The sequence below is a fragment of the Oncorhynchus keta genome, chromosome 24 (assembly GCF_023373465.1).
Source record: "Oncorhynchus keta strain PuntledgeMale-10-30-2019 chromosome 24, Oket_V2, whole genome shotgun sequence".
Classification (NCBI taxonomy): domain Eukaryota; kingdom Metazoa; phylum Chordata; class Actinopteri; order Salmoniformes; family Salmonidae; genus Oncorhynchus; species Oncorhynchus keta.
Window position 1 is genome coordinate 19,093,361 of NC_068444.1, and position 15,707 is coordinate 19,109,067.

General features: G+C 41.7%; 1 protein-coding gene across 7 annotated transcripts in view; it reads right to left on the reverse strand.

Annotated features, from left to right (window-relative positions):
* LOC118402797 (thrombospondin-2) overlaps nucleotides 1–6,714 on the reverse strand; it is a 35,727-nt gene extending 29,013 nt beyond the window's left edge. For 2 of the 7 annotated variants that reach the window (XM_052477924.1, XM_035801058.2), the window contains exons 1-4: nucleotides 6,639–6,711; nucleotides 5,624–5,695; nucleotides 4,528–5,087; nucleotides 3,706–3,790 (exon numbers count right to left, since the gene is read on the reverse strand). In XM_052477924.1, the coding sequence (XP_052333884.1) occupies nucleotides 3,706–3,790; nucleotides 4,528–5,087; nucleotides 5,624–5,695; nucleotides 6,639–6,660 (739 nt within the window). In that variant the 5' untranslated portion in view covers nucleotides 6,661–6,711. Of the gene's footprint in view, nucleotides 1–3,705; nucleotides 3,791–4,527; nucleotides 5,088–5,623; nucleotides 5,696–5,903; nucleotides 5,926–6,294; nucleotides 6,516–6,535; nucleotides 6,605–6,638 lie in introns of those variants that run through there. The other 5 variants (XM_052477923.1, XM_052477921.1, XM_052477922.1 and 2 more) reach the window with 5 other exon arrangements.
* Between the last annotated feature and the right edge of the window lie 8,993 nt (nucleotides 6,715–15,707).

The window sequence follows — 15,707 nt, forward strand, 5'->3', positions numbered from 1 at the left end:
GAGAGAGAGAGAGAGAGAGAGAGAGAGAGAGAGAGAGAGAGAGAGAGAGAGAGAGAGAGAGAGAGAGAGAGAGAGAGAGAGAGAGAGAGAGAGAGAGAGAGAGAGAGAGAGAGAGAGAGAGAGAGAGAGAGAGAGAGAGAGAGAGAGAGAGAGAGAGAGAGAGAGAGAGAGAGAGAGAGAGAGAGAGAGAGAGAGAGAGAGAGAGATTGGCTTTTGACAGGAAGGGAAGTGTCTGTTTATCCATCAGTCTCACTCCTCCTGGGGGGCTGTTAGTGTGTGTGTGTGTGTGTGTGTGTGTGTGTGTGTGTGTGTGTGTGTGTGTGTGTGTGTGTGTGTGTGTGTGTGTGTGTGTGTGTGTGTGTGTGTGTGTGTGTGTGTGTGTGTGTGTGTGTGTGTGTGTGTGTGTGTGTGTGTGTGTGTGTGTGTGTGTGCTGAATTCCCAACGATAGGCCAAAATGACCATAGGAATTGGCAGGACAGCAAAAACAGATGTGGGACCAGGCCGGGTTTTTCCCCTCTACTTGTTGGATGCTTTGTGTTTGTATCATAGCGAAGATAATGCTTTTGTTATACCCATTGCCTCAACAGTCCCTACAGTTTACAATCACTAAGCAATACTTAGTTATTCTATGATCCACATTGTCTCACCCATAATCCTGTGGTTCTCGTGGATCCCAGAGGTCTCACTTCAAGTGTTTGACAGACTATTACCTGGTCTACAACATGATAAACTGTCCACAGATATAACATACATCTGTTTAATAGTATATTGTACTGCTTTTTATTTATTTAAACTCTGATAAATGCATAAGAAAATGACAGATCGAACATCAGATAGATTAGTGGCCCCAGAGCAGAGTCCCAGACTGGGGTTCCTGGTGAGGAAAGGCCTGAGGAACGCAGTGTGTCCAGCCAAGTGTGTTTGTGTGTGCATGTGTGTGTGTGCCAGGTGTAGAAGTTGAGCAGAGATGAATGGGTGGTTAGGGACTCTAAATCAGGCTAGGTCCCAGTCACGCTGGCCCCGTTTAACCACAATAATCTCCCAAGTTATTATTCTACCTTTATTTCAACAAGGAACACAGACTGAGACCAAGGTCTATTTTACAGCTGGGCCCTGCATATGTTAACACATACAGTTTAGGTACAATGATTAAGAAACTACAGAAGACAAACAAAACAGTCACAGATAACAGTGTTACTATTCCGAAGAATAGTAAACAAACAAGAATATGACCAACTGGGACATTTTGTTTGTCCCCACGATGTCAAATGCTATTTCTATGGGGTTTAGGGTTAAGGTTAGAATTAGATTTACGTTAAGGGTTAGGGTTAGGAGCAAAGGTTAGGTTTAGGTTTGGTTTTTGGGTTAAGGTTAGGGTAAGAGTACAGGTTAGGGTTTATTGTTAGGGGTTAGGGAAAATAGGATTTTGAATAGGACTGAATTGTGTGTCCCCACAAGGTTAACTGTACAAGACTGTGTGTGTGTGTGTGTGTGTGTGTGTGTGTGTGTGTGTGTGTGTGTGTGTGTGTGTGTGTGTGTGTGTGTGTGTGTGTGTGTGTGTGTGTGTGTGTGTGTGTGTGTGTGTGTGTGTGTGTGTGTGTGTGTGTGTGTGTGTGTGTGTGTGTGTGTGAATGTTTGTGTGTGCGTGACTTTAGGACATATCTGATGAGATATTCTGGTTGGTTCACAACTCCTTTTTCCTCCTCTTTCAATTCTTTCCTCTCCTCTTTTTGACTGAGATAGAGGGGAAGAAACAAAATATTTCAACTGCTTCTCATTAACTGTACAACGTGGCAGTTTTGTATGACTATGAAACGTGTGATTTTATGAGTGACTTTTGAGCTAGCGTTAGAGATATGGCTGATGCCAGGGTAAGACCTTGGCTGGTAGGAGCATCTAGACTTTTTCCAGTGACTCAATGGGAAGTCTTGGTGACATAACATAAAATGTGCTCACTCAGGTAGAATTGAATGGTACTTGTGTCAACAATGGAGCTACAAGCACACAAATTCTGGCATGCACGCACGCACGCACGCAAGCACACACACCCACACACACACCCTGGGGTTTCTGGATCTTCTCAAAAGCCCCTACTGAGGATTACAGGGCCCCACGCCCAGTGTGAACAAAAGAAGCAGAGAGGCTACTACCCCATCAGCCAATTCATGACCTCACTATGTGTGTGTGTGTGTGTGTGTGTGTGTGTGTGTGTGTGTGTGTGTGTGTGTGTGTGTGTGTGTGTGTGTGTGTGTGTGTGTGTGTGTGTGTGTGTGTGTGTGTGTGTGTGTGTGTGTGTGTGTGTGTGTGTATGCAGGGCAAAGCGGTGGTGACTCCCTTAATTCCTTCCAGCATAGCATTTTACTTTCTCTATTTTTCTTCCCCAGGCATTTCTTCCACTGCCAATGGAAATAAATGTAAGCATCTGTACAGTATCTCCTTTTGTGTTGATGACCGCAGCAGACACACACACACACACACACACAAACACACACACACACACACACAAACACACACACACTTGTTGACCTGACGCAACCACACTGACACAGCTGTTTCCGCTAACATGATGTAATACTGTCAGAAATCTCTACATATCAGATCTACAAGCTTTCTGTGACCCACTAAAACTAAAGATCGAAGAAAAAAAACTGATGGAATAGCGGAACCAGACACAATGGAAATATAGAAGAACTCCATCTTTTTAAGTGGTTGGAGTCTGCTGTGGAAATGTGTTACGGTTTTATCTAAATGAAACGCAGAAGACCAAAGCTGTAAGAGGTTGCATGTGACTGTGGCTGCAATCTGAAATGGCACCCTAATGTTGTGCACTATTAGGGAATAGGGTGCCCTTTGGGATGCAGCCTATGAGGCAGAAGGATGGATCGTTCAGTCACATCTGCGTTGGATGGAGCTTTAATAGGGAGTTTAAAGGAGGTCAGAGCAGGTCAGGAAGGACGAGTTAAAGTCGGATCATCAGAATATTCAAAGCATGAAAACAATACCACAGATACACAAAAAGGGCTAGCTTCAGTCAATCCTAGATCTGTTTGTGCTGTCTTGTCCATTTATATGGTCAATGTCGTGACAAACTTTGGATGACAAAGTTTGCTGTACAGCACAAACCGGTTTGGGAAAAGGTTACTAAGGCTGCGTTTACACAGGCACCCCAATTCTGATATTTTTTAGACTAATTGGTCAATCGACCAATCAGATCAGCTCTTTTGGCCATCGTTGTGTTCTGGATTTGCAGAAGTATCTGTTCGAGCACGGGCGCGATCACAGAGAGTAAATGGTCGAAGTGGATGTAGTGGGGTAGTCTGTGTCTCAGCCGCAGAATTGCTTGGCGCCCAGAGTTTTGCGTGTGATACCGCTAATATCAGAATTGGGCTTTCTGTGTAAACACAGCCTGAATGATAATTGCTGTAACACAATACAGCACGATTTTAGACGGTCTTCCAGATGATGTCCTTGAAATAAATATCCATATCACCCCAATTGGTAGAATTCAGTCTATTCAAACTACAGCGGCATGTTCTTAGGGCACGCATTGGAAAACATTCTAAAACTTTTTGCAATGGCAAACAAAAATGAGCCTTTCTCATTGGACAAGTCCAGGTAGTCCCTCCCTGTTTGAAACTTTTTTTTCCTTCATTTGGTGCTTAATGAACACAACCAGTACAGTAAAGTTAGCCAAAAACCCTTACCAGCCTTAGTGACTTCACAGCCTTTGTTCCTCAGAACATCATCCACGGATGTGTCGAACATGAAGCGAACATTCTGCAGTAAGCCCTGTTTGACAAGACAAGAGACTGATCAATGACTACTTGGACAGTTGTGTGTCACATTGGACTAGCAGTTCGGAACAACTAATTTGGTATTCGCTTACCTTGAGCTACTATGTCAAGGTAAATTAATACCGAATGAGTTATTCTTAACGGTTAACATTAGACTCATTCTCATGACTCAAGGGGATAGACCTGAAATGGAATCCATTTCCCTATATTTAGTGCACTACTTTTCTCGACCCCAAAAAATATTGCCATTTTGGATGCACTTCATGCCATATTTCCAGTAGGTCCTTGTTGAACCCTTGAACCCTCCTCGAAGGGAGGGCCATTGGCTTCTACATGGTCTGGAGTCGTGTAGCGTGAAGTGACAGGCTCAGTAAAACCATAAAGGCCCGTGTAGTCTGTCAATAAGAATATTCTCTCATAATTACATGGCTCACTTCTTTGTAATGCTATATGGTTGATTAACTTCTTAAACCTTTATAATGACTAATACTAAGAGTAGGTTAGGACTTTTGGGCATGGTGTAGTAGGGTTTTTATTTTTAACAAAGGCACACCCTGCGGAAGACCACACAAGTAATAAAGTGCAGAAGGAAAATGGACATTTCTCCCTTATAAAAATACAGTCTAAAAGAACAGTCGACATTTTTTTTTTTTTACTACTGGGAACAACTGGGAACCAAGCTTGAGTTGAATAGCATAGTATAGTGGTTTATTCTACAGGAGAAATTCTTACCCTGAAATGGTTTTCGCGGATGGATCCCTTGGCGACGAACATTCGGCTATCCTCTGCCTGCAGGTGCTCGTAGAAAGGCTCATCCAAGATGAAGCTGTCGATGAGACTGCAGCCCACAAACAGATTTGCATTTTCGCCATGAACATGAAGTGTGATATTCTTCCACTGCGAGTCAGACAGGTCAACATCCTCGAAGGAGACAACATTTTGAGAGCCGTCCACCCAGTAGACAAGGTCCAGCGTGTTGGCACGACCGTTGGAGACGATTTCAAACTGCCGTTGGCCGTTGGCGCCTTCCAATGCGATGAGGGTTCCCCGCGAGCCACGGTCCTGGCGCATGCTGGCCACGAACACGAAGCCCTCGTTGTTCTGGATTTGCAGAAGCATCTGTTTGAGCACGGGCGCGCTCACTGAGGGCAAATGGTCGAAGCGGATGAAGCGGTAAGCAGGGTTGTCCGTGTCTTGGCCACGGAATTGCTTGGCGCCCAGAGTCTTGCGTGTGATACCGCTAATATCAAACAGGTCAAACGTTGTGTCGTCATCCATTATGACCTCACCATCTTCCATGAGTCATACAGGGGATAGGTAAGGAGATGAGAACGTGTACAGCCAATTAGCTTGATGAAACAGCATGGCATTCTTTACGAAAATCTGATCAACTGATTTTAACGAGGTCTATAACAGAGCTCTCCAACCCTGTTCCCGGGGAGCAACCCTCCTGTAGGTTTTCATTCCAACCCCAGTTGTAACTAACTTGATTTAGCTTATCAACCAGCAAATTATTAGAATCAGGTGTGCTAGATTAGAGTTGTAACTAAAAAACCTACAGCACAGTACCACTCCAAGAACAGAGCAGTGTTGGAGAGCCCTGGCTATTACCTAACTGGGGATGCTTTTATGCACAAGCAAAAGTGACAGCATCATATTCACTCATGCTTATTATTATTATTATTTTATTTCTAGTTACACTAAAACCTACAGCATCTGCGAAAGCCACACAAACATCACACGTATTCATCAATACAAATGTAATTGAATAGTGGATAGAATAATGATGACGATAAGGCGAATAAACTTTATGCATAAGTAGATTTACCTTGAGGTAGCGCTGAGGAGCAAAGTAATAAAATAGGCAGCAAGTTGAGACTTCTCCTGAGTATCATATCTCCTTCAAAACACAAGAGACACAAAAGCTGATTATCATCAAAGGCACATTGTAAGTTGTTAACTTTATCACTATTGTAATGACAATGTAATAATAAGTAAAGTAAAGTTGATGAAACTTTACTTCTCATCAGTAAAGTTGACGAAACTTTACTTCACATCTCATAAATAAAGTTGTCTAGCCATTATAGGCTATCTAGTTTTTTATTTACATTCAGCTCTGCTGTCACAAAGCGACACCAAGTTCATTGCAACTGTGAATACTGAAGCTCTCAGTCATGCCATCCCATTACATGTGCATCCCCTGACGTAAAATCCGCAGATCTGCTTCAACAATAGCAACGCTGTAAAGCAGCCTTACAACTGTCTCTAAAAAGAACACAGATTTATCTAGGAAGATACACCAATTAAGCACCTTACAACGTGCACATATAGTATTTTGGCTTATTGGGAAAAGAGAATACACTACTTCTAAAACAATTTCTTCAAATGCATAATGTTAACCAAAACGAATGAATCTAATAACAGAATATAGGTTTGCATATGAATAATTCTTTGACTAAATGATTTTGACTAGCAGTATACTTGAATGCAACAACTTACCTGGTGAAAGTGCAAATCCCCGTTTGAAAAAAATATGTTAGATATCCAATGAAAAAGGAGATAATAACAATATATATTAGTCTGATAAGTATGAATAGTAGAATGAAAACACAAAAACTGCTATAACCCGGTGCATAAAATGTAAAGTGCGCTTAGTTAACTTCATCGGATCCACATTACGCAGGGAGGACTTGAGCGATAGTGGCTTAATCACTAGTCTCCCTCCCTCTTATATACTTACTTCTCACTACGACCCTGTCAGTCACGTTTAAGTATGAAATGTTAGGAACCGTTGCTGAGGCGGAACTACATAATTCCTTTCTGATAGCGTAATTTGCTCGTACCTGTTAGAGCGGCGGTTACCATCCACCCGTGACCCCCTCCCTCGCGCTCTCTCGTGCCCCAATCCCACTTCTCTATCAAGCCCACTTCATTAGCAAAATCAGAACTGAATTCGGTTTCGGGGAGGAGTTATTGATAGAGAGAAAGTTATGGCGAGGTGGGATGTTAGGCTTTTAGTTTTGGGAGAGCAAAGCGCTTGGTTGCGAGGACTGTACGAAGCACACACTACCCATGTTTTTCTGTGGATTCGCACAGGATGCTGAAAGACTGATGCTTTGTTACGCATCATATGTAGCTGTAAATGAACACAAAATACCCTCTCTAGTCTTTGCAGTCCAGCGTTTTCAAAACGTTCCCAAAACCTTTACGCACACGTTTTTCTTTTGGTTTAATTAATAGTTCGGAATTGTAACTTTTGTCAAGGCAAGCACATACAACATTTAGACATTTATAGTCTGTTTACATATATTTTAGAGGCTATTTATAGGCTAAAGAAAATTGGTATTAAACCCTTATAAAGTGTAGGCTATTTATAATTATATGACAATAGGTTGACAATAATTCTATAACATAATTTCTGATATACCACATGCCTCACTTTTAAAATCAGTGTTCGTAAATTCACCCTGGTAGGCCTAATCTACTGCAATATCAGAGCACTCTGATTTGACAGTGAAGAGCACAGAATAATTAATTAATTTATGAACTTCCCTAAATTTGGTTGTTATGACAGTTGTAAGTAGGCCTAAACATTGGCTAAAAAATGTATCAATTGTTGCCATAACACATTTACAGGTACATTCACTAACTCTCTTGATAACATGAAAACACTCTAACCAGCTCTGCTAGGGTGAGCAAAATGTTCAGAGTGGGGTGTTCTCTAATTTGTGTCTGGAAGTAGCTATAGCTAGCAAGCTAGCCAAATTTAGCAAGTTAGTTTGGGTGCTTGGTTGCCATTGTGAGGTCAGAACGGTCAGATCAACCCTACAACAACGCTCTGAATTTATAAATCCCCAGTGTGCACTCTGAGTGCACTCTGTTACGCCAGAGTGAATATACAAATACACCCATAATGTTAAAGCCAGACTCAGTAAGTCTCATTTACTTGATTTGTATTTAAGAAATATCAAAATGTCGGGGCAACAAAACAAACCCAGGCAAGACATTATGTAAACAAACTCAGTCAAGATATTATGTAAACAAACCCAGGCAATATAAGCTCTATCTAAACTCCCATTTACACGGACACTTAAAATTAGGGCTAAATTAGGGTCAAATTCGAGCTGGCTCGAATGGAATTCTCAAAAATTGAGCTGGATCGAGGGAATCCCAGGCCAATACAGCCCAGTTCCACAACTGGTGCCAGCTCGATTAGAATTTGGGCTGATGACGTTGTTGCTATCCAACCACTGCTGGAGGCTGACACCACAGCTAGCCTGTTGCTTTTTGCTTTTAGCTAGCACATGGACAAGCAATACTGCTGTAGTCAAACATGACACAAATTACCGCCATATCTGGATCCTTCATTTATTTTTGCACTACACAAACTTTTATGAGAACAGTCAGCCCCTGAATGCTAAGTAGCTACCCAAAGTTAGCTTGCAAATCAGAGTTGAAACAAGCTAACTAGCTAGCTAGCTAGCTAACATGAGCTAGCAGGAATTTTAGCTGGCCAGGTCGCATTGAAAGCTAGGTAGCTACATCATATCAAACCTGTTGTTTGGTTTGCTTGGTTAGCTAGCTAGCTAATAGCTATTACCATGGCAAGAAAGGTAGGAATTTAGCTAGCTAGCCTGTTATACTAGCAATTATGCTAACTAACAGATTAGTTAGCTAGCTAACATTAGCAAATACATGGCTGACACTGGCGGGAGTATGGGTAACGTTAGTTACAGCATGGTGAGGGTGAATTAAATTCTTCAACATTTTGCTAGCGAGCAACATCATCGAAGACAGCTGCACAGTCAGATATTGGCTACCTAGCAACATTACATAATTTATCATTTCTGGAGGTAGTGGAAATGCAATTCGAGCTAGCCCACCAAGGCTAGCCTAACCTGGGTTGACATTAAAGTGCCAATGGAAACGTGGCTTAAGAGTTCTCAAAGTGGCCGCTGGGCTGGCCACCCTTCGATCAGTATCAGTCCACTGGAATACCGGACATACTTTCTCTGGGGGCCCATGCGCTTGTCTGACATTGATGTCTATTTTTTATTTATTAAATTAAATCATTTTGACAGTACTTCCAAAAAGTCATTCATAATCCTTTTTAATTTCCACATAGGAAGCTAAGTATTTTTTTATTGGGCTTCAAGAATGTGACTGATCAAAGTGCCTATAATAATTGAACTGATTGAAAGTAAAGGGATATCGGTGAACAAATGCCATGGTCAAGGCTACAATGGTGCCAGTTCAATGAGTGGAGGTTACTCAGATGTTCAAAGCACATATCAGGCCGAGAGCCTAATGCTTCTTATGTAGTTCTTTATGAATTTTAGTTTAGAAAACAATCTTTCTGCAGAAGCTGTCACCCCTGCTCCCACTCTCCCTCTCTGGCGCTCGAGGGTGCCAGGCTGCCCTACATTACGCACACCTGTCACCGTCATTACGCGCATCAGCACTCATTGGATTCACTTGGACTCCTTCACCTTGTTGATTGCCCCATCTATATCGGTCTGTTCCTCCATTGGTTCCTCATGTCAGCATTCATGTTGTTATGTTTTCATGTCCAGATGCTGTCCTGTTTCATATCCGTTGTTAATTAAATGTTCACTCCCTGTACTTGCTTCTCGTCTACCAGTGTCGATCCTTACAGAAGTGACAGTTACAGGGAAACTGGGCAGAAAAGGGAGTGGTGCTTCAAATACACCAGTTAACATCTTTAATTGACCCTCTTGCTTTCTCCTTAATTGCCGGCTTCAACATGTTACGGAAAGAGATTAACTGTATAGGAAACTCTGGGACATGTCGTCTGGATACTGGACAGCCACAGATTATAATCTTGAGCGGACAACAGTTTTTGAAGGATCAAACAAAAAAAAGCAGTTTACAATTTTGTTCATACTGGTGAACCAGCATTTGAGTTGTGTGGTTGCAACATCAACAAGTGTGTGCAGCACAATGGACATATAATGCACAATGTCTCAGGAATGACTGTCTGGGTTGTCAATGCTTAGGATAGAAAAACAGTAGGACCTACAGGCCATGACGAAAACATTTGCACACAAAAATACAAGACGATGCAATCAGTCGCATACTGTAGCTACTATACATAGAAAAAAAGAGAGATTGGCATTAATAGACTGGTTTTAGGCATAACTTTTTATGTCTAAAGCCATGCACAGCTCATGTCATGCAGATTTAGTAGGCTATGCAGGACAGTTGTATACAAAATAAAAACTATTAAAAAAAATCTATTGATTGCTGATTAGTTGAATCAGACATTTATTTTACAATCGGCAATGTTTTAATTTTCAACATTAATTATTGACCAAGTAAATACATTATTGCTGCCACCCAGCTGTCTAAATGGATGCCCTGTGACACCATGTACAGTATAGCTTTGTGAAATGTTAGGGTTAACATGAGAAAATGAAGACCAAATAAGCCTATACCAATACACATTTAGGCTATCCATTAGCTAAAGCAAAGCTACATGCTACATGCCCTGGCACCACAGAAATCCTATCACCGTTTCAATAGGCAGCCACATAGACATTTCATCACCATGGACAGTGATGGTAGTTTATATATAGTTTGTGAGTGACTGTCTGGAAAATGTAACAATGATATATTTTGATTAGATAAGTACAGCTGGGAGTCTTTCTGGGTAAGTCTCTAACAGTCTGATCACACCACTCGCGTCGCGTGCGTTGCAAAATACATTTTTAAATCCATGTTATTCAATTATTTCACCCACATTGCTTGCATGTGTTACGTTATTGTGTTTAGAGGTAGCTGAAGGAGTCAAGCACAGGAGAGCAGAGATGTCCAAGTAGCGTCTTTTAATAGGCAAGTCCACCACAAAAAGGTCAGGTACAATACCAAATAAACTCCCTCGACAAAAGAGAACACAGTTACTCACGGAAGGAGGAAAAACAACGCTCCTTAAACTTATACACACTCGATATAATATGTCAAAATAACTAAGGCACAACCTCAACGAGCAACCTCTCACGAATAATCCTGCACAAACCTAAGCAGGCAACAGGGGTAATTATACACACAGAAATTAAAGCAAATGAAACCAGGTGTGAAAGAACCAAAGACAAAACAAACGGAAAAGGAAAAATGGATCGGCGATGGCTAGTAGGCCGGCGATGCCGACTGCCGAGCGCCACCCGAACAGGGAGAGGAACCACCTTTGGTGGAAGTCGTGACAGTGCGTGCCAACGAGCGTCTGCGCTGCCAAGGGCTAAAATACAAATCAGTTCTATTTCTGACGCAGATCGCGCTGCAAGTCCTGCCTCTCCCATCTCCTCATTGGTTTATAGAACCAGGTACCCACGTGCCATCTCCTCATTGGTTATAGCCACGTGGGTGACTGAAAGATGAATGAGGTCAGTGGCGGTAATGCACCTAATTTATGAAAGTTGCCAATCGCAATATAAAGTCAAGAGAAGAAAAGCCCTGGAAGGAGGAGTGATAACTAGAAACGATTCGGTTGATGGTTTTATGTGTGGATTAATTGGCGGAGTAGAGGACCTTGTGCATTTCAGGTAAAATAACAACTCAATGTTTATATCCATGGACAAATTAGCTAGCAACAGCAAGCTAGCTATATAGGACAAGTTAGCTAGCAAGTGCAAGCTAACTAGTTAAATTTCCAGAAATGTTTAATGCTTTTCGACCTGTCCCCAAATGAATGTAATTGGTTCAGAGTTTGTTTTGATATCTTAACCTGCGTGTCGTGATCGCGTTTGGTGTGGGGGGACAAAATAAATGTATGCACGATGGCGCACGCGCCGGTTTGGGTTCCGTGTAAGAGCTTTGCAATCCTGGATGGTACAATATTATAATTTTTTTAATTCTTCAAGTTCTGTCAAGTTGGTTGTTGATCATTGCTAGGCAGCAATTTTCGAATTTTGCCATAGATTGTCAATGCCGATTTAAGTAAACTGCAACTAGGCCAAACAAACATTCAATGTCCAGTGTATAATTAGCATTGTGTTTTAGGTTATAGGTCTGCTGAAAGGTGGATTTCTCTCCCAGTGTCGGCTGGAAAGCAGACTGAACCAGGTTTTTCTCTAAGTCTTCGCCTGTGTTTAGCTCTATTCCTTTTCTTTGTATCCTAAAAAAATGTCCTAGTCCTTGCTGATGACAAGCATACCCATAACATGATGCAGCCACCAACCATGCTTGAAAATATGAAGAGTGGTACTAAGTGATGTGTTGTGTTGGATTTGCCCCAAACATACGTTGGATTCAGGACAAAAAGTACATTTCTTTGCCACATTTTTTCAGTATCACTTTAGTGCCTTACTGCACACAGGATGCATGCTTAGGAATATTTTTATTCTGTACATTATTCTTTCTTTTCATTCTGTCATGTAGGTTAGTATTGTGTAGGAACAACAATGTTGTTTATCCTTCCTCAGTTTTCTCCAATCACAGCCGTTTAACTCTGTAACTGGTTTAAAATCACCATTTGCCTCAAGGTGAAATCGCTGAGCTGTTTCCTTCTTCTCTGTCAACTGAGTTAGGAAGGACACCTGTGTCTTTGTAGTGACTGGGTGAATTGATATACCATCCAAAGTGTAATTAACAGCTTCAATGTATGCTTATTTTAATTTTTACACATCTACTAATAGGTGCCCTTCTTTGTGAGGCATTGGAAAACATTGAATCTGTGCTTGAGATTCACTGCTCGACTGAGGGACCTTACAGATAATTATATGTGTGGGGTACAGAGATGGGGTCGTCAAGATTATGTTAAACACCATTATTACACACTGAGTTAGTCCACCTTATTATCTGACTAGTTAAACACATGTTTGCTCCTGAAGTTAAGGCTTGGCATGACAAAGGGGTTGAATACTTACTGACTCAGCCTTTTTTATACTGAACAAAAATATAAGCGCAACATGCAACAATTTCACTGAGTTACATTTCATATGAGTAAATCAGTCAATTGAAATAAATTAATCGGGCCTTAATCTATAGATTTCACATGAGTGGTCCGGGGCACAGCCATAGGTGGGCCTGGGACGGCATAGGTCCACCCACTTGGGAGTCAGGCTTAGCCAATTAGAATGAGTTTTTCCCCACAAAAGGGCTTTATTATAGAGAGAAATACTCCTCAGTTTCATCAGCTGTCCAGATGGCTGGTCTCAGACAATACCACAGGTGATGAAGCGGATATGGAGGTTCTGGGCTGGCGTGGTTACACGTGGTCTGCAGTTGTGAGGCCGGCTGGCAACAGCTCCGGTGGACATTCCTGCAGTCTGCATGTCAATTGCATGAGACATGTGTGGCATTGTGTTGTGTGACAAAACTGAACATTTTTTGAGTGGCCTTTTATTGTCCCCAACACAAGGTAGACCTGTATAACGATCATGCTGTTTAACTTGATTTAATTTGGCACTGTATCGTCCTAGTGATAGGGCCTGTCATAAACCCTCAAAAGTGTTATTATATAATACAATGTCAGTAGGCCTACTTGTTGCATTTACAACTTGTCTACTGATTTCAGCCAGTACTGTACTGTACTGTACTGTATGACTGTGGATTGACTGCATTGCTTGAATGGAATGTTAGCATATTCGCTGATAATTTGAGAAACATTTATGGAATCCTTCCTCTAAAACTGGCTCGCTAGCTAGCAAACAAGAATGACTGTCTCCGGTCTGGAAAGGATAGTTCGCTCCTAGCTTCTACTCCCCTCTACAGTGACAGAAAGGAATGGCTTGTATATTCCACCAATTATACCTTCCTTCCTGGGGTTTCCGCTTGCTGGTGGAGATGGGGTATAGACGCGCCGCGTTTATTGAAGATAGATTTGGAAGATAGATTTGGATACGTCCTGTCCTATTTTGACAGGAACAAAACGCAGGGAATAGAATAGAACGAAAATGTATTTTCTTATTGACATAAATTGTAAATAACTAAAAAGATTGACCAAGTATGTCAGTCTTATTCCTGATATTGAAGTGTTGGTTTCAAGTTTATAGCATTTAAGTTCATAGGCACAGTAGTCCAATCCAAGGATATGAATCCAGACAATCTTTGGCTGCCGCCGTTTCCACACATTATTAGTAAAAACGTATTGATTGATGCCGGTGCAGTTGTCAAAGTGAATGTTAGTCCGTTCCTCCAGACAGACCTGGTGTAACTGAGTCAGGTTAGTAGGCCTCCTTGCTCGCACACGCTTTTTCAGTTCTGCCCACACATTTTCTATAGTATTGAGGTCAGGGCTTTGTGATGGCCACTCCAATACCTTGACTTTGTTGTCCTTAAACCATTTTACCACAACTTTGGAAGTATGCTTGGGGTCATTGTCCATTTGGAAGACCCATTTGCGACCAAGCTTTAACGTCCTGACTGATGCCTTGAGATGTTGCTTCAATATATCGACATAATTTTCCTGCCTCATGAAGCCATCTATTTTGTGAAGTGCACCAGTCCCTCCTTCAGCAAAGCACCCCCACAACATGATGCTGCCACTCCCATGCTTCCCGGATGGGATGGTGTTCTTCGGCTTGCAAGCCTCCCCCTTTAACTCCAAACATAACAATGGTCATTATGGCCAAACAGTTCTATTTTTGTTTCATCAGACCAGAGGACATATCTACAAAAAGTACAATCTTTGTCCCCATGTGCAGTTGCAAACCGTAGTCTGGCTTTTTTATGGCGGTTTTGGAGCAGTGGATTCTTCCTTGCTCAGCGGCCTTTCAGGTCATGTCAATATATAGGACTTGCTTTACTGTGGATATAGATACTTTTGTACCTGTTTCCTCCAGCATCTTCACAAGGTCCTTTGCTGTTGTTCTGGGATTGATTTGCACTTTTCGCACCAAAGCACGTTCGTCTCTAGGAGACAGAACTCGTCTCCTTCCTGAGCAGTATGACGGCTGCATGGTCCCATGGTGTTTATACTTGCGTATTATTGTTTGTACAGATGAACGTGGTACCTTCAGGTGTTTGGAAATTGCTCCCAAGGATGAACCAGACTTTTGGAGGTCTACAATTTCTTTTCTGGGGTCTTGGCTGATTTCTTTAGATTTTCCCATGATGTCAAGCAAAGAGGCACTGAGTTTGAAGGTAGGCCTTGAAATATATCCACAGGTACACCTCCAATTGACTCAAATTATGTCAATTAGCCTATCAGAAGCTTCTAAAGCCATTACATAATTTTCGGGAATTTTCCAAGCTGTTTAAAGGTACAGTTGACTTAGTGTATGTAAACTTCTGACCCACTTGAATTGTGATACAGTGAATTATAAGTGAAATAATCTGTCTGTAAACAATTGTTGGAAAAATGACTTGTGTCATGCACAAAGTAGATGTCCTAACTGACTTTCCAAAACTATAGTTTGTTAACAAGAAATGTGTGGAGTGGTTGAAAAACAAGTTTTAATGACTCCAACCTAAGTGTATGTAAACTTCTGACTTCAACTGTATGTCACAAACTGACGGCAGGGCAGCACAAAGAATTGTCTCTATGGCAGATGTGTTTATACTATTATACTGGTGTCATAAAGATAATAACTACATCAAAGAGAGAAAGTCAGGAATCGTAACAGTTGCCCGGTGGTGGATTTCATCTTTTACCCTAGTTACTTGTATTGAAACAACTCCCATTGGCACAGACAATTAACAGCTGGAGTCCACCAATCACATGTCTTTTAAGTGGACTGCAGAGATCCACATTTTAAAGTGGGAAACAGAGGAACTGTGATCTGAGCAAACATCTCATCAGCAGTCTTTGTCTCTCACTCCCCTCTCGCTTTCTGTCATTCAGTCTCTTTCTATGTGTGTTTTTAACAGGAACTGGGTTAGTGTGACACCAGAGGAAATTCCACAACAGGGAACGCTGGGAATTTGTGCTGACTTCAAGGCAGTACATGTCACTC